This window comes from Camelus dromedarius, chromosome 7 (genome assembly GCF_036321535.1).
Source record: "Camelus dromedarius isolate mCamDro1 chromosome 7, mCamDro1.pat, whole genome shotgun sequence".
NCBI classification, from domain to species: Eukaryota; Metazoa; Chordata; class Mammalia; order Artiodactyla; family Camelidae; genus Camelus; species Camelus dromedarius.
Window position 1 is genome coordinate 58,893,384 of NC_087442.1, and position 20,542 is coordinate 58,913,925.

Below are 20,542 nucleotides of genomic sequence, written 5' to 3' on the forward strand. Positions count from 1 at the left end.
ATGAACAAATGGCTTTAAAGGATGCTTACAGAGAAACTTCTGGTTGAAGACCTACAAAAACTGAAGGGAGAAAGGGCAGAGGGAGCTGGTTTTCCGGAGTTCTTGATCAGACAGAAGCCTGACCTCGCCCCCTGTAGCCAACAGAAATTACAGGCTGCATGGATACAGTCTCCCGGGAGTCTGAACCCCAGCACAGACCTGAAGCTGAAAATCAGTTACAGAGATGAACCGAGCATTCCAGGACACAAGGTCCTGCAGGAAGCCAGTTGTGCCCTTAAGCTTAGAGAAACTTTTTCACTTGTATTCCTTAGAAACACTATGTGGGTAACCTCAACTTTTTACCTTACAAGGCAAATAATTCTTTTAGATTTAGTTTTACTTCTCTAAGATCCAAATGTCTTGTCAGGCCTCATCTGTTCATGTAATATGGCCTACCAATTGGGTCCAAAGCAAATTTTTTTTTATTGGAAAGATGAAGAAATTAAGGAACAAATCAACCATGAAACAGGACAAAGATGATATAGCAAATGAATGGATAAAGTCAAGAACTAAGAAATCTTGACTGATTTTATTTTATGTATAAAACTACAGTACACCATTTCTCTACCAAACTATTGCTATCAGATAAACTTAAAGTAGATAAAACTATAGCAACCATCCATTCTTTGTCCAGGTTTATGACTACTGGTTTGACATTTCACCAGGTTAAAAACTGTCCTGTATTTTTTCACTTGTTACCAGGCTAACAGTCACATTAAGGTAGCTGGGACGGTATGGGCATACCTCCAGTTTGTCCTTTCAGCTTGAGCCACAGTCCAGTCTAGTAGTGTCAGATATACAACAAAGACAAGCTCTCAATGTAGTAACTAGTTATCTCTGGAAGATGACCATTAATAATCATGTCTCTTTCCCAACTCTTTCCTGATGCCAGTATAAAACATTCCTTTCAAGGACAGCATATAAGGCCTGACTGATAAAGGAAGTGCACAGAGGATCCAGAGATGTAACTCCTCCTGATCTAAGCAAAACAGTCAAATAAATAAGTTTTTGACTCTGCTTGCCTGACCAGATACTCAGCCTCCCAGGCAGTTCTGCCCTGGTCTCTGCTTCAGCCAAACACAGAAAACTGCCATTCAGCAGGCTCAGTAGGAAACAGGAGAAATTATACATTAGATACATATGAAATACATAAGGGAAACAGAGTATATATGGAATAAACACAGTATACAGAGAGTTTGATCCTACCAGAGTAGCTCTGTCATTTAACATGCAGCACAAATCTACAACTATTTTTGTATGTTATTCAGTAATGCTTTTTTATTTTACCATAAACTCTTTTGGCACCAATAAGCATTTTAAAAAATGCATCTTGAATAAAAATTAAGCACAGAATTTCCATTTCTCAAGAAAATCCATTAATAAATGTGCAACATGGATGCTACTGCAGTGTCACTGACCAAATGAAAGCAGAAGACGCAAATTCACTGATTCAGCATCTACTTTAAAGTGATTTTGAATTATTTTACGAAGGCTATACATGGAGACAACTACCATGTATAGCTACAGACAGTATGTTTACACGTTACCTGAAAAGCGTTTTTTTCAATATCATATCACTAATCATATAAATTACTTCTACTCATTTTTACTCCAGATTATTTTATGCTCAAATAAAAAGCAATAGTTAAACTGTTTACAAAAGAGCAACTTTGCAAAAAGTTAAATGAAGTCAGCTGGACATCAGTGATACCAGATGCTTCAAATAGAAGATCAATTAAATTAAGTCCAGGAATAGCTTATTGTCTTTATCCAATTCATTGAATCAAAGTAAAGGTATTAGAAATTCACTTCTTAAAGGTGAAAGATCTGACATTGAGTGCTACTATAAATTCTCTTTGAAAGGTCAGTACAAAAGATAAAATTATTTGTTTTTACAATGATAATACAAATATAAATTTTGGTAGAGCAGAATGACAAGACAAGAAACAAAGTTATTATTAAAAATTAGAGACCCTTAGAGAAGGAATGCACTTGGCATTGGTTGTGGAGTGTACATAATTTACAACTATGCCCAAACTGTGATATTCTACTCACAAAAACAGATCTGCTGTCAAAACTGACACTTTGAAAAACAAAAAAATCTGTAGTTTACATAGAAAGAATCATCTACACGATTTTTGTAACAAGGCTGACACTAAATGCAACAATTCAGCATGGCTACTTGAACTTTCTATCTTCGTGCTGCCTATTACCTGCAGATTTTAGAAATACTGGAGCTTTTTAAAAACTAATTCGTAAATCAACCTAAGTGTCCTACAATAATACTGAACTTTTTTTGTAAAGGAGTTCCTTATATTTTGATTGCACTTTGTTCAAATCACTAGGAATTCTTAAAGTGTGAAACAAATAAAGAGGCAAAACTTTAAAGCTTTTAACACTTTTGAAAAATGGCATTTTTTGAAAAGATTACAAACAGAAAGACTGAAATTTACTGCTACAAAAACAAGAAAAAATAAATTTTAATAAGAGCACAAATGGTATACAAGATTTAATTTTGAAATTATATCACTGCATATCTATCTCAACTTTTGGGAACAAGCTTTTGAAGGAGCTCCAATATTTATAGCTAGATGTATTTATATTCATACCAAAACAGATGAATATTTAAAAGGCCTATGATTTTGGAGTATCTGAATTTGGTAAAACATTCAAAATGACCAATAAAAACAATTTATCTGACAAGTTTTATCTTAGAAAAATATTTATCAAAGAAAGTTACTGTAGTAAAAGACTGAAATTAGAACATTCTCTAACATCATATACAAAACTAAACTCAAAATGGATTAAAGACCTGAATGTTAAAACCAGATACTGTAACACTCCTGGAGGAAAACATAGGCAGAACACTCTCGGACATAAAGCACACCAATATATTTTCTGAACCAGCTCCTGGCATAATGGAAATAAAAGCAAAAATAAACAAATGGGACCTAATTAAACTTACAAGCTTTTGCACAGCTAAGGACACCACCAACAAAATAAAAAGACAACCTACAGAATGGGAGAAAATATTTGCAAATGATGCAACCGACAAGGGACTAATTTCCAAAATATACAAACAGTTTGTACACCTTAATATAAAAAAACAAGTAACCCAATCCAAGAATGGGCAGAAGACCTAAACAAGCAATTCTCCAGTGAAAACATACAAATGGCCTATAGGCACATGAAAAAATGCTCAGTATCACTAATTGTCAGAGAAATGCAGATCAAAACTATGATGAGGTATCACCTCACACCAGCCAGAATGGCCATCATTAAAATGTCTACAGATGAAAGATGCTGGAGAGGGTGTGGAGAAAACAGAACTCTCCTACACTGTTGGTGGGAGTGTAGATTGGTGCAGCCACTATGAAGGATCCTTAAAAAACTAAAAATAGATTTACCATATGATCCAGCAATCCCACTCCTGGGCATATACCCAGAGAAAAATGTAATTCAAAGAGACATATGCACCCTAATGTTCCCAGCAGCACTATTTACAATAGCCAAGACATGGAAACAACCCAAATGTCTGTCAACAGATGACTGGATAAATAAGATGTAGTACATATATGCAGTGGAACACTACTCAGTCATAAAAAGGAATAAAATAATCCCATTAGCAGCAACATGGAAGGACCTGGAGATAGTCATTCTAAGGGAAGTCGGTCAGACAGAGAAAGAAAAATGCCATATGATATCACTTATATGTGGAATCAAAATAAAAAAAGATACAATTGAACTTACTGTTTATAACTCAGATGATATAACTTAGATGATTTCTTGAATATGTGTAAGCACATTTGATTGTCCTTTATGATTGGATTACTGCATTCTCTTGATTCTTACTTTGTGGTTGGTTTTATTCCTTTGATAACTATGTTAAGTTTAAAAAGCTAAAGCTCTAATCTGTTCTTAGAAACAATGATCAGTACATATATGTAAACTAAAAAAAAAATGTGCAGTATATTGTATATATGTATTTACATGCAATATAATGTATATGTGCAGTCAAACTGTAATAATTCTACCTAATAAAACTTTAAAAGGGAACAAGAAAAACAAAGAAAGCTACTCTAATTGGGGATTCCAGGATAGTACCTGTTAAAATACTGGTTTTTAAATATTTATGTATTTCAATACAAAAATACTGATTTGGAAATATCCTCCACCAAGCAGAATTTGCCCTAAGCTCCTTTAGTATCTCAACACTTACAGAAAGACAGTTTTCACAATTAAAGATGTCAACAATTCAAATATATTAATCATAAAATGTAACTTTGAAAAAGCTTGCGGGCAATTTTAAGAAACAATTTTAAGTAACAAAACCATGCTGCAAAAACTATCTTCTTCAGAAAAAAATGACACAGTATTACAGACAAAAACAGCTAAAAAGAAAATAATATATCTCAAGAGTAATTATTCTGTTCTTTTTGTAATGGTCATATAATCACTGTAAAGGGCATTTTTTTTTTTTGCCTTAAATGGATATACATAATTTTTACAGTTTAAAATCTTATTTTTGAGAATAGTTTTCATAAATAACTATTTTTTAGTTCTATCAGTATAATAAACCAAATTTGTAAGTCAATAAATACACATTTCAGGTATGTGTATGTGTGTTGTATGGTATCATTTTAGAACTTCTAAACTCCCAAGCGTCCCAGTTTTAACAAATTACACAATTAAATTCAGATATTAAACATCTGCACACTGAAAAAGGCCAGATCAACTATACTTTGATTTAAAAAAATAAAGCTTAATGAACATAAAAAAGTAAAACAGCTTAATATATATATATATATATAAAATATATATCATAAGAAAAAAAGCTGGAATATTACTAGCCAAAATAAAAATGTCATGTTATTCCCCCTCCCTTTCTTACCTAGATAATCTATCATCTGGTGTTTAAAAAAAAAAAAAACCCACATTGGCCTATTTAAGTTTTCACAAAATTTCCAAGTCTTTTTTAGATTTTTCAGGCTATCATTCATCTAATTCATGCTATCACTATTAATCTACCATACCTATGTAAAAGTTGTATACTTTTTAACATTTTATAAGAAGTATGTTGTTTTACTAAGAACCACAGGCATAACTCAAAACACGATAATGTATATGGTAGCTATCTTCCTTGCAAGGTCATGAACTCCAGAAAACGAAGATCCCATCTGGTGAATTTTTTTTTAACACTATGAATTATCAGTGTCAAGGGCAGTTCACGAAACATGCTAAGTAATAAATACTTACAGAATGAATGAATTTCTTAAATTAAGACAGGGGAAATTTCAGAGAAGACCTGACCGTGATAGAGAAGGGAAGGAAGTAACAAAACAGTGAAGAGAGCATGATGTGGCCATTCAAAATTCTAGGCAAGTTAACACAAAAGAACGGATGTTGAATCAATTCCTTAAAAATCCACATATTGGGTTCCATACATTTATGTGTAAGTACTAAATAACTGCATTCAATTTCCTCTAAACTGACTAAGAAAAAAGACATTTACCAAAACAAATATTTAAAACACTATTCAGGGGAAATCCAAGAAACCTTCAAAAATGGATTAAAAGTATATGTAAGAGAAAAAAATTTTTTTTTAATTTTTAAAATTAGTGAAAACATTTAAGATGTTTTAAATGGCAGTAACATATCTCTATCAGACAATACAGGCGTGAAAATTACTAGTAGAAACATGAAAGGACATATACTATTTCAGTTTATCTGAATTTCATTTAGTTGTTTCCAAATATAAGGATCTTCTGCCATCGTGTGGAGATTTCTGAAATTACACTTAAACAAAAAAAAAATATCTGACTGGAGTATTCATTTCCCAATACTAGAATGAATCCAACTGTAAACAAGGTAAATATTCTTAGAAGAATTAGTGAAAATAACCACACACAGTTGCTCCTAGCTTCTCTACTCCTGAGAGAAAATAGTGTTCACTGTAGCTTAAAGAAACTGAATGACAGACACTCAACTTCTTTTTTTGTTTCAAAGACTTTTAGCAGTTATGGGTATCCTAGGTCTCTCCTAGTTCATGATCTCAAATTTCTTAAGTACTCTTTACTTATCTCTCCCCAGTCTTGGGCACTTAAAACACGATATTAAATGGAAAAAACCTCAGATATATTAAGCTACTTTAACTTGTCCTGAATAATTAGGAACCACAGATGTTTGATACCAGTTTTATATGTAACAAAAAATATATATTAAAAACTGAACCAGCTATTCATACATTCATATGCCTAATGACAGTATACCTAGATGAGAATATGAATTAAAGTGCTTGGAGTAAGCTTAGTACTCTATGAAACGTAATACTGACTTCTCATGAATTTATGAAAAAAATTTTAAGAATTCCCATAATTAGGGTAAAACCCTTTGCTTAAACTATTAATCTTTATAAACTATAATTCACATATTTGATTGGTCAACTTTTTATCCAACATGTTTGGTCTTCATCTGAAAAATAATCACATTTTTCTTTTGGAGGAAAAAAACAAGATTTACTGCACATCTATTATAAGTAAACTACCATCCCAGGAGATTTAAAGGCCACAAAGAGAGGTAAAACAGTTTTTGTCCTCCAGGAATTTACCCTCTACTAGTACCAAAAAAAAAAAAAAAAAAAAAAAGTACACAAATAACTAATACATTATAGAAAGCATTAAGTAGCAAAACAAAAACACAAAATAATGTTTTTGGAAATTAAAAGACATGGAGTTTTGCCTTTTACTGGAAGAATTATTCAAGAAAGAGTTGACAGCAAAGGATTGGAGCTGTTTTGAAAGACATTTTAGGATATGGCTACACAGAAAAAGACAGGAAAACATTTAGGCCAAATGAATGAATGAGAGCCAAGACAACTTAAGGCCACAGTCAGAGAAAAATGCTCAGCTGAATATGACTGGAACTTAGGATACTTGACAAAGAATACTGAGATGTAAGGTAGGTAAATATATTTGAGCCAGATTTTGCATAGTTTTGAACTCCAGGTTAAAGAGAGGTCAGTGGGAAAACACTGATGTTTTTGACAAGGGCAATAATATGACCATAGTTGTGTTTTATAAGCTGACAGTTAAAAGAGACCATAGGCAAGATTATTTATGAAGTTACTATAAACATCCAGAGGTAATGAGAATGGAGACAACAGGTCAGAGTTCTGATATGGTGAAAGGAATCAACAAGACTTGGCAACTAATCGGATATGAAAGATAAGAGAGAAGAAAGAATTAATAATAATGGCATGACAAAATTTGTTTTCAATACCTTCAAAACTCTCCTGGAAATCCTGCCTCTTTCCTATCAATCTCCTTCCCACCACACACTAGAGCTAAAATAGTTAACATTTACTGAGAACTTACTATGTGCAGAACAATTACTATGCATATTTTATCTTAATCTTTAACCTTTGATGTTAAGTACTGTTAGTATTCCCATTTTACTGCTGAGGAAACTGAGGCCTGGAGTGGCTAATCAAATTATCCAAGTCATATAGTATAACTGGCTGGATGTTAATTAATGTCATTGTTAATTATTAAAGTGTCATCTGATAATAGTTTAAAATGGAATCTCTCATGGGGTAATTTAATTATATTTTAAAAAGAAACTCAAAAATAAAAAGATCTTCAAAGTCCAAGAGAACGGAGCCATACGAAGGAACAGCAAGTGACAAGGCTGATACACTGGGTAGAGAACTGCCTCGTAATCATAAATTGAACGGCTAAGGCAAAGAGAAGTTTCCTCCTGTACTCACATCACTCTGTTTGCCCTACTGTCAAAAGACCAACATTCTCAACTACTATTCTTCAAGGTACAATGAGTCTCATTCTATCTTATACAGACTTGCACCAGACTTATAAACTCCTTAAAGATACTGACCATGTAATAATCTCTATATCCCCTGAAAAACAGTAGGCCCTGAATGAATGAATGAATAAATAAATTCAGTTGGGCTCTTTCTGTCTAGTCCTCCCTGGCAGAGTGTGACCAGCATCCTTAAATAATTAAAAGCCTACACTTGGAACAGTTTCTTCATGTCTCACCTTGAACTTGTGAAACCTCTGCTGTGGATTCTTCACTTTCTTACCAGTTTTTGTCCTTAATAATGTCTTCTAGATTACCCTGACACTCAACTTATTAAGGCATGAACAAACAAATGGCTGACTTTATTTAGATCCCACTACATTTCCAAGGGCTCTCTAATCCACTGACTTCTTCCTCAGATATCAAGGGAAAGCTTTACTTTCCATGGAATACGACAGTGCCCATGTTAAATCATGAGAGGATTCTCCTTCAAGTAACTATCCAACAGGCTGTGCGGAGGAGCTGAGAGACGGGGCAAGTTCCCAATGCTCTAGGCTTTAATTTGTATATACTTTCCCAGAGAAACAGTGTAACAAATAGTAGTTAGGTTCCCAGACAGCCCTGCAGAAAAAGTCTATTTAACCACAGTGCATTAAAGTATTACACAACGGCAATTACATTTTATTTTTCATTATAAATCTACCATATTTATGCGATATTATGGAATAAATGGCTGCTTATGGTTAATTCTGGTTAACAAGATTTCAGTATTCAAACTAAAAGGATGAATTACCATCCGAGTATTAAGCAGAGCAATAAACTGCTAGGTATCACCAAACTACAGTAAGTAGAAAGCTAACAAACATACTATAATTAAAAGCAACATATACATCTACCTCTGCAAGTACAAAGATAAAGTAAAATTTTTAAAGAAAAAAAATCATTAAGATTTGAGATTCCAGTTATGCTTTTAAGAAAAAAGATAAAACTACTAAATAACTTTTAAAACTTTATATAACTTCATACTAGCCCTATTACTAATTAATAAAGTATAGTTTTAAGATATACTGTAGTTCAATTTTAATATGTGAACTTCCTGCCATCCCTTTAAGGTATAGAGCATATTTTGATAGCATTTATTTGAAAAAGAACAGAACTCAAATAATCTAGTGTGTCTCACTTATCAAAAGTGCCAAATCTGAATTTGTCCTTCACAAACAGAAATTAAATTTTCTCCTTTTTAGAAATATGCATTGACATTTGTAGTCATACCCTATTTAAAACAAATTTGATGTATGCAAATGCAGGTTTGCACAAAGAAAGAAATTATGGGCTGATTATTCACTTTACAAAACAATTCACAAAAGAATTTCTTCAAATAGTCAATTTGCTAGTATACTTAAAATATAAATTTTTTTAAAAAATCAATTTATAAACAACTTTTCAGAAATGTATTCCTAGGTATAAACACAACAAAAGTATCAAGCTTCAAACTTTATTATTCTTTGTCCTAATCATTTGACTAACCTAGCAGGTAACACAAATAAATACAATAGCTGAAAAAAGGGCATAGAAAGTCATATTTTATACAATTTTTAAATATACACATTTATGACTATCTTAATAATAATCATGAGACCACCAAATTCTTCTTTAAAATTGTATGCAGAGACTAGCTAACAATGAGTCAACAGGGCTAAAGGTGACATAAGAAACCAAAGAGCAAAGAGTATGCTCTGCCTTCTTTGCACAGGGGAGCCAGAGGTACAAAAGAAGAAAAATTCAAAGCTCCCATCAGCATTGCAGCTTTCGGTTTTGTTTTTCCTTTGTAGTTTTCTAAAAAGTGCTCTGAGATGTAGAAGACAATGTCTAGGGGGAAAAAATCAAATTTGATTACCTAGAAATAAAGCATTTTGGACCAACTAAGGGAAGCAGGAAGGATGCTCCCAAAAAGCCACTACTAGCTGACTTCTGCTCAAAATTCCACCCTGAGATCAAATCCACAAACCTTGGCATCTCCCCTGAAGACCAAATAGATGTGGAGTAATCTGACAGCAAAATAGTAGCCTTACAATAACAAGGTAGAGAGGCTGAAGGAGAACTAGGAAAAAGATTTAGCCAATACAAAAGAGACAGCTTGTTGACTGAAAAAAAGGAAGAGAAGGAAAATGAAGAGGAGGAAGTGAAGGAAGGCGTTAAGGAAGAGAGGATGATGGAAAAATAAAATTGATTATCTCCAAGTGAATTCCAGAGTCGAGAAAACATCAAAATATCTCTCTTTGAGATGGCTCTGCCCTCATCAGACTTCATTATAAAATTACAATATACTCATATTGCAGTTTCTAAAAGTACTCTAGAAATTTTAAGTAATTTACATGAAGTAGCCAAGGGTGTTATGAGCACCCAGAAACTGTATCAAAATTGTACGTATTTCCAAACATTTTAAAATAAGTTTTTCTCACCCTGTGCATCTTATTCTTAGCCTTGTAAAGAAAGGCATTTAAAGATGTTCATGGCATTTTTTAAAGTGGTGTTAATTATAGTTATTGGCTAGAAAGTATCAACTATACATAGATATCCTTTATAGAATGAATAAGTAACAGACAACTACTAAGTGTTAGGCAGTGAACAAAGTGCCTTTTAGAGGGGTCATAGCTTTGGGTGTTTGGAAGCCAGACCCACTGATGCTGCATGCTGATGTTGTTATAGCTGTTTTTATATATATGTTGTATATATGTATTTGTCACGCCATCAGCTGCCATTCCTAGTTTGCAAGGGAGTAAGTTCCTATGACAAGTGCTCAGTAGGATAGTTTTAAACAAATTATAGGCATCTTCATCTTCAGCAAAATGAAAATTCACTACAGCAAAGTTCAGAAACCTTTGATACTCAAACATACACCACATAACATTCTGCTATTTTTTTTTCTATGTTTTTTGGAAGGAAAATACACCATACACATTTAAAATCTATTCAAATAAAGCATAAATATTTTAGTGTTTAAAAACTTAGAAATTAAAGTTCAATTTATTTTAGAAATGCTTCAAATACTACTGATTTAGGAGTGGAGAAAAGCAAAAACTTGTAAATAAGATAAATATGATCCTTCCCCCAGAAACTGAGCTAATTAAATCAACATGCAATGTGAAGTATCTGAATTCTCTCAGGGCCAGAAGACAAACTAGGTAGCTTAAACTATTAGCATGTTGATAATAATAATGCTTTGACAGAAAAAAAGGTGCTTAAAATAAACTAAAGCATCAAGATAGCAAACTTCCTAATATGTGTTCAGCACTGTCCAAGGAAAAAGAGCGGTGAAGCATTAGGATATACAGTGTTTTCTACTGTAAATTAAAGGGATGTTTTCTACTGCAGGCACAGTGAGGCCTGATAAACAATCTCTCATGCCTACCCACCTCCCATTATTTTAATTCCATGTTTACCAGGCAACCTGCTAAACACTAATTCAGTTTCCCAGAAAGCTTAATAGAGGTCTATAATCCCTTACTTGGAATTCTGAAGTCAAAGAAGTTTCAAAAACCAAAATTCTTTCAGAACTTATCTGGTAGCAAATCCTCACCTAAATGGACATGAAGCCTTTACTTACTCCACTTAATATGAACAGTGAAATGTTTTACTGCAGAAATATTAATGTATTTCATTACAAGGTACCACTCTGGATCCCACTGGGGTATCTCTTTTAAATTCAATCTTATTCCTCTTTTCTAAAATATAAAAAATTATAAATTTTAAGACACCTGTGAAAGGAGCCCTGGATCTAAATACAAACATTCTGACTCCTGGAAAAGGAAAGCCCCCATCACCAGCCCCCAATCCCCTACCCATAGAAATGAGCAAATCAGCATTTTAGCTTATACTTCAATATTACATAAATTTAGTGTGAATCTGATGTCAGTATGTGATCATCTCTGGGTATACTGAAAGATCAATTACTAGGACTTCTCACAATCCTGGGTGGCACAAACCTACCTAGAGTCTCCTTCCTAAATCTACTGAGTTCCAAGCCAAGTGAGTCTATTTACCACACTTCCATCCTCTCTGACTGACCTGCCAGAAGGTTACCAACCTCCTCTGCCAATCCTAACACACTGTCAGCCTTCATGCAACCTTCTACAATACTTTTTAAAAAGGTGAAAAATTAAAATAGATTTCTAACAATTAAGTAGCAACTTAATTTTTATCAAATTAGGTTACTGGAGAATTATGAATATTTAAGTATGATCTATAAGAAATTAAACATGAGAAGATTCCTCATGCTGCTTAAAAAGGCTTAAAACTATACCAGGTAGATATCACTGATGACTCTTTTCTGATCTCAGTAGCACCCTAAAGATTCTAAATATGTCTTCTAGAGGTTAGGGGAAAAAAAAGTGACTAGATAAAGTTTAATTTTGAAACTACGTATGGTTTTTTTTCCAGCAATGCTTTATAGTTTTCAGTCTACAGGTTTGTACATCCTTTGTATGAATTATCCCTGAGTATTTCATATTTTTTGATGGTGCATGGTATTTTAAAATTTTAATTTTGAAATTTTCATTGCTAGTATATAAAAGTACAGTTAATTTTTGTATATTGATTGTGTATCATACAACCTTGCTAAACTGATTTATTAATTCAGTTGAGTGTTTTGGAGATTACATCAGATTTTCTACATAGACAATCATATTTGTGAATAAAGGCAGTTTTATTTTTCCATCAGTCTGGATGCCTTCTGTTTCTTCTCTTATTTTAGTGGCCATTTATAATATTGAATAGAAGTCTACATATTTGTATTTTTAATTTTCATTTACAAAACTCAGCAAGAAATCATATAAAATATGTAGCTGACATTATTTACTCAACATGGATAAGTCTAAGTTTAACCTATAAAATTTAAAGGGAGAAATTAGGAAATATATTTCTAAGATGCTGGTTGACTCACTGAATGCATCTGCCTGTGCTTTGTGATACAAGATTGGTAATAAAAATACTGAGTATATCCAACTGCATTTTTAAAAATCACATTTATTAACTTTTTTATAATTACTAGTAGCACATGATCTTTACAGAAAATCTGGAAAATGTGAGGTATAAAGAAGAAAATTACAATCATCCTTAATCATATCACCCAAAGATAAACACTGTTTAATTATATCAGGAGCAGTTTTCTACATCATTAATCTCCTGAAACAGCATTACTGATAGCTGCATACTAACCCATCTATCATGGCTGTTATAATTTCATTCTTCTTCCATCATTGGACGTCTATACTTTAAATTTTTCACTATTACCATATACATGCAGCGCAACAGTTAACAAATTCATATAAAAATCATAGAATGACCTCTTGTTAGAGTCCCTTTTTGCCCATTCCTTTATTAAAGCTGTTAGTTTTCCCTACCCAAGCTAACTAAGCTTTTTATACTATCAATCACCTAGCATATTAATCCCAAATATATCCCATTTGCCTTTTTGTTTTGATTATTTTTAAATTCAGGAATATTAATTTTATGTTAGTGGTAAGTATTACAAAGACAAATAAAATACACTGTATTTTTATTACCCATTCTATTACTATAGTAATACATAATCCTAAAACTAACAGAAAAGATTAAAGAGAAAAATCAGTGGTGCCAACGAAGAGTAAAATAAGTCACTTGATACAGTTTTAACTCTTCTCCTAATATATCTCAGAAGTAAAAGAGAACTTCTTGGTCCAACCATAATTTCAAAGGTAAAATATTATTTCCCCTACTGAGACAAGTGCCTGACTAGCACAACACAAAGTTTAACAGTTATATCACAGCTACTTCCATTCCCAAATTTCTATGGGGGGCGGTAGTGAGAGAGTTGTAATTAGCTTCTTGGGCTAATAGACATAAAAGTGAATCATTACTTAAACAATACCTAAACATTTGCTTATTATGCTAGAGGTGTAGCAGACAGAAACATGATTTTAAAATTTCCCTTTCCCTTAGGAAAAGTATCAAAAATGAAGGACAAATCAAATACACAAATAAACTGTAGTAAGCAAACAAGCACAATTCAAGAAAAAATATATATCATTTTACATTAAACAAAAGTTGACTAGTTTTTTTGGAAACATTAATTTCCAAAGTCTTGACTTTCATGAGGGAAAAGCACAAGATTATCATCACACGTAGTTGCGTGATCCAAACAAGTCATTTTACTTCTACAGGACTTACTTTCTTCATCTTTAAAATGAAAAAACTGAGGATTTCCCCTTTCGAGATGGCACTGAAGAAATCACAGAAACTTATTTCTTATTTCTTCTCCCTTCCAAAACCCCACTGAACTGACAGTGAAGAAACTTTTAAAGGAACTATCCATAGTGACTAAGAACAAGAGTGGAGCCATCAGCAGCCAAGAGACTTCAACACATTTCTCCAGATGGAAAGCAGGTCGAGGAGTGTAACTAATAAAACAGCCTAGATAGAAGAAGCCACAGCTTAGAATACAAAGCAGAGAACCACAGCTGAAGACAAAGCCAAACTGCCAGAACCAACAGAATGCAAAAACCAGGGAGGGAAAGAAAATGAGAAGTAAATCCAAGGGAAATTAACGTCAACTCCGTAATCCTCAAAGCAATTTTCCAATCAATAAGCCTCCCTACATGCAGAGTTCTCAGTTTCTTACTGCTTTACTTGTAAATATGGATAGATAACCAAAATTCACATATTTGAAACATGAAAGAGACCAAAATAAAATGAACTCTCCCCAGAAGAAAGATAAATTAAGGAATAGAAAAGAATCTATTGCTCTTATTATAAGCCCGCCCTAATCTTTTTTAACCACAAACATTACTTTGATTTTTTCAAAAAAGCTTAAATGCATTAACTGAAAAAACAAGAGTTTACTGAAGCAATCTTAAGCCCCTTTCAGTAAATTCTAATATTACCTATGTAACATTTCAGACATTTGTTCTTATAAAGCAATCGTTTTACTTTACAAAATAAATAAAATGAGTAAATTTAATATTTGCATATATAATCCTTTATCTTCTTAAACTCTATACAAAAACTTACTTCAAATTCTTAAGTTTGCGTGTTGTTGATATACACACACACATACACACACATCCCTACACGCATGTACAGATCTGTTTTAGAACCATAACCACTAGCATATTAATATCATGCTATGACCATTATTTTAAATCTAAATTCAAATACATTTAAAATAATTTAAATAAAAGGAACTATTTCTGTTTCAGTAATATAGTATAAAGTCAGTAATACATGCAACGTTGATCAAATTATGATTTTTAAAACACCTTTAGTTACTTTATAACATAAGCAATGTTGTAACACATCTCATATACCAATAAAAGTCAAACATTTCTAAATAAAGTTATTTTAAAGCTTCCAAATGCTTCAGAAATGCAAAAATAAACAGTTTATGTTCCAAGGATGTACTGTTTCAAATCCCTTCCTTTAGCCCTTTCTCAACCATTAGTTAAGGACCACAATAAATACAACTAAAATTTTTTAAATGGTAAAGCTTAATGTAGAAAACATGCATGTGAGACACATCACCATTCAATAAACCATCACAGAAACACTGCATTGAGTAACATGCAGAACAAACAGCACAACTAAGAGGTTCCCAGCTGACTCCTTCATACTTGGTAGATGTGTCCCCGACACATACATATAATCCATCTACTGAACAGAGAGGTAATTCATTCCTTTCCTCCCACAAACTAAAATACAAACTATAAACCAGGATGTTCAAAAGCAACAAACTGAGGTCCTCAAATTAGGTAAGAGAGACATACAATTACAGAAACTGCAAAATATCCATCCAACCCTAATTATACTAAGTTAAGAAAACTGTAAATATAGGTGACATGCAACTTAATCATACATTTTTAAATCTGATGATCCACTTCAAAGTCATAAATAAGAAAAAGATATCCCATGTGAGTTAAAATGGATGGTTACATGAAATTTAAAGCACTTCCTCCTCTCTAAAATGAATACAACAAAATAAAACAAAAAAGCAATTATGATAACTAGACTATCATACAAATCTAAAGAATTAAACATAATCAAGAAAGGAAAATGTATGTTCCTTTGCAGAGGTAGCTAGGGAACAACTAAATACAGAGCAGAAGAGAACGGAACAGTCCCAGCACTTTACTACAGCCTTCATTCTCTTAACTCCTAAATGTTAGCGGTCTATCTTTGACCACCTTCCTCCGTTATATACAGCCCGGGCACTTTCATTCACACCTCTGGACCACCGACTACAAATAATGAATTCCAAATCTCTGTTTCCAGCTACAATCTGTCTCCTGAGTATCAGAGGAACACACATCTCAGAACACCTCCACGTGACCATTCCACCAGAAGTTTTAACACAAAAATGTACTGTACTGAACTCATCCCCAACCTGCTCCTCTCACACTTATATTTTGGTTATTGGTACCATGTTCCAAAACCTGAGTGCTACCCATTCTATTTCCTCCCATGTAACCAATCCCGTATCAGTCACCAAGTCAAGTCCCATTCTATTAGCTTAACACAAAAATCCACTCTCCATCCTCAACGCTTGTCGTGGTTCAGGCACATACACTCTATCCTAGCAGCTCTCCTTACCTTCAGTCACTCCTTTATACTGCTGCTAAAGTCATTTATCTAGAATACAATTTGAATCATTTCCACCACTGCTTAAAATCTTTCAATGATTCAAAATAAAGACCTAAAATCCTTAGCAGTATATCCTGTCACCTCTTTAGCTTTATTTCTTCCTCATCTCCCATACAGTACACTAAATTCTACATCACTGCGATCCTGGAAAAAGTCATACTGTTTCTTACCTGCATGTTATTCCCTCTTTCTAGGAAGTCTTTTTCTTGACATGGCCACTTTGATTTGCTCAAATCTCTGCTTACTGTATGCGGCCTCAACTTCCTCCATTCCCTCCTTGCTCCCATAGCATTTAAAAGACACCCTTTCATACTATAATTGTCTATTATACACTATTAAACTCTGGGCACCGTAAAAGTAAAATACATTTACTATTAATTTTTGTGTCCCACAGTGCCTAGCACTTTGCCTGGCAATAAGCGATCAGTAAGTATTTAAAGAAAGTTGAAGTGTTTTGCTTTTTCCAGAACATAACTTCCACTATAAACACTCCCCAAAAGACACAGAGCAAAGAAGCTACTTAAATAAAATAGAAACCAGGCAAGAAAACAACAGACATAAATAAATGGGGCAAAAAAGGAAAAAATAAACACAAAGAGTCTTTTCAAAGTCGCTCCTGAGAATTCACTGTTTTTTGTCTCACAATCTAACACAAACATGTTTTACTTGCTACTTAATTTTCAAGGCTTAGTCTGATTTCCCAGAAACTAAGTGGTAAGAAGTTCCTCCCTCCAAAACTGGGTAGGCATAGAGAGAAAAGAAAAATGGAAAGCATTACCTAAATCAGCTATTCTTCAAAACTGAGGAGAGTTAGCACTTTAAAAAGGCCGAAGACCCCCTATCTACCCAGCTGCAATTCCACCTTTAATAGTTGCCTCCTAAAAGATCTGCGAGTAAGGTTACAATGGGTATTTTACTAACCACTTACCAAACATTCTCCCTAACATTTTCCCAACATCTCTTCCTGAACTTTACATTTCTTCTCTTATGGTAAAGAATTATATAAATTCACTGTTTACTCTGTAAATATGCATTTACATTTTTAGCCTTAAAATAAAATGAAATAATTTCCCCTTACCTTCCCCCAAACAGTCCTTGAACACAAATTTCCCCAGCTGAGTTTCCTCTAATATTTGCCAGTTTTCTGTGATCACAGATGAAGGGAATAGAGAACTCTCCTCCCAATACCGAGTCCTCTAACGTTCTCGATCCTTCCCCTTTCTCTTCTCTAGCGGTACCCATACCCAACTTTGCACTTTCAAGTAAAACAAATTCGAGTTCATAAGTAACTTTAGAAGTCTGTGACAGAATCCCAAGGACCAAACTCCACATAGCACCAGGAGAGTCTGGGTTTTTTTAAAAGCTGAATTCCTGATACCAAGCCTCCTGGGTTGATCAACACACTTTTTTGACCCAGTTTTTTGTTTAATGTATCTTTCCTTTAGCCTATTGTCAATTTATTCTGAGTTCTGCTCTTTCCCTAAAAAGCTTCCCAGTTCTTACACTTTACGACCTCTCAAAGTGCTCTTATTCCTTCCCAACATAGAGCTAGACTCCTTCCTGGCCTGCCACAAACTCACCCAGCTTAAAAGACAGCACCTAAACACCTTAATATCAAACAGTTTCACTGCAATTAACAACTTACAAAGTGCTTTTAAATACATTTACATACACTAATTTAGAAGTGCATGTTGTAAATATTGTTATCTTACAGGTAAGAAAATAAAACTAGGAAAACTGATTTGATATTTAATAAACACCAGTATCTGAATTCGAATCCAGTTTTTCTGGCTCCAAGACCAAGTTACCACAAAGGAAGCAGTCTGCATTTTAAAAGATTCAATTTCTCTGGCTCTACGAAGCTTTATTACATCTAACAACCATGATTTTTAGTAAAGTTTTAAATTTCACCACTGTCCTAAATTCCCTCTTGCAAGCGTCAATGATTCTACAATCAAAAATTCTGAGATTCAATGAAAAAGTTCTGTGTTCACCCTAATGTTCACCGTGTTCGCCCTTTATGATTAAAAAAACAAAACAGACTTCAGTAATCTCTTTAGCCATCAACTTTATAGGCTGAAGAACTGCTTACCTTGGTTCTTAAAACAACACTGCTTCATGCTTTCAAATACCTGAGATTATCATTCTAATCGCTAATTCCATTAATTTCTTGATATTTGCATATCATAACCAGGGGCAATCCTGCAAGGCTCCCATCACCACTAAATACTCTTAATGTTTTGACTTCACTCAAAAAAGCGGTGGGGAAAGCCAAAGGGCTAACCCCTAACACATGTGCCTGCTTAAGAGTTAATGAAAGGATGCAGACCAATTTAACCAAGTAAAGTGACTTGAGACTCTGAAGAAACCGACTTTCACCTGACTTAACTCTGACCAGCATTTTTGTCCATCGCTTTCAGTCCTCACCCCCAGTCTCAACTGATTTCAGTATCAATCAACTGAGAACATTAAGACCCAATAGCACTGAGATTTTTAAAACAGTCATTATAGAAACAAGCCTCTAAAACTCTGAAAACTAGTAATGACGAAAACCATTAATTTACCAATAGGCGCTTGCTACGTGCAAGGCAAAGGACGGGGAAAAGCTGCGAGACAGCTCTTTAAACATTTGACGCTGACATTCAATTCTGTAAACCGCTCTCACCCCTCCAGCTCTTTGCAAAAGCTGAACTGAACTTGAGACGCTGAAGTAACGGGATTAGCTCCAACAAGGAACCGTGGGAGAAAACGACCAGCTTGGGATATAACTTTAGGAAATGTTTGAGCGGCTTTGCTCTGTTTAATTCAAACGCAACAGGCTGCCGCTGTGCTAGAGTTCGCGTGGGGCCCGGGGAAACAAGCCGGTTCAACCTGTCTCTCCCAGAGACAAACCGGGACACCTCTGAGGGACCCCAAAGGTCTGGGGCAAAGCAAAGGGGAAAGTCACTTGCCTCCCATTCCTGCAAGAAACGCTGGGCCTCGTCAGAACGAACGGTCTTATGTCTCCTGAATTCGTCCTTCACGTACTGGTCGCCAAGGGCTTTGAGGTCTGGAGGCAAAACCCGGTGCAACAGCAAAATGCGCCGATACAAGGCCCGCACACGCGAGACGTGCCGGGCCGGCATAACGCTGCTCGTGGACCACAGACCGCGCCTGCGCAAAAGAACGGCGTGTTCTCGCCCCGCCTTACAAGCCGGCTATTATAGAACACAGGCGGAAGAGGGCACAAGACCTTCATCCGGTTTGGTCCGCTCTAATATCAGGACCTTCTGGAAACCCGAGCCGCGGGAAACGGGCCGTCCTTCTCCGTGAGGGGCGTGGCTTTCGTGGAGTGCCTGCGCCACGACTGCTGAGGGGCTGCGTCTGAGACTCAGCGGCAGGAGTGGGCTGGTTGTTACACCTCAGTTATAACCCATCATCCTTTCCATTCACCTTATCCCTTCCCACCTGATGAAGGCCTGAGAAACCCTTCGTTAAAATCGGGCTCCACCAGGAAGCCTTCCCTGGTTGGCTCAACTCACTTTAGATGTATTTCAGTGTTCCTGCATTTTGGGAGGATTGGAGCGGGATTAATCTCTCCATCCAGAAGCCCACCAACCAAGTACCTTGACAGTGCTGTGCTCCTAGTTTGTACCCGGAATGTGTGTCCTCTTTCATGTAACTCAAGCAAGACCTGAGCCAGCAGGTTTCCTTCCTTAGCTCAAGTTGGCTGTCGAAGAATTACTGGGGAGCATTTTTAAAGAATATGAAAACAAATATATTTGTATACATGTGAAACAGGCAGGGCACAGCCATTCAAGGAATGATACATTAATTAACATCAAAATGGTGGAAGATTCAACCCCCATTAGGCCTTAAGGCTCAAGATGGTGGTAGATTTGACTTCTAGCAGACCTTGAACTTCATTACATGCTCATTGTAATATATTAACATGGTGAATAACATGCCCACAGGCACCATGGCAGCCCCAAGGCTAGCCACGAAAGGTCAAAGAGTGGGAAATGCCCAACTTCCT

General features: G+C 34.8%; 1 protein-coding gene across 1 annotated transcript in view; it reads right to left on the reverse strand.

Moving 5' to 3' along the window:
• Positions 1-19,715, reverse strand: part of SDHAF3 (succinate dehydrogenase complex assembly factor 3) — a 71,083-nt gene extending 51,368 nt beyond the window's left edge. The window contains exon 1 of the mRNA XM_010979639.3: positions 19,479-19,715. Within this exon, the coding sequence (XP_010977941.2) occupies positions 19,479-19,652 (174 nt within the window). The 5' untranslated portion in view covers positions 19,653-19,715. The remainder of the gene's footprint in view (positions 1-19,478) is intronic.
• Between the last annotated feature and the right edge of the window lie 827 nt (positions 19,716-20,542).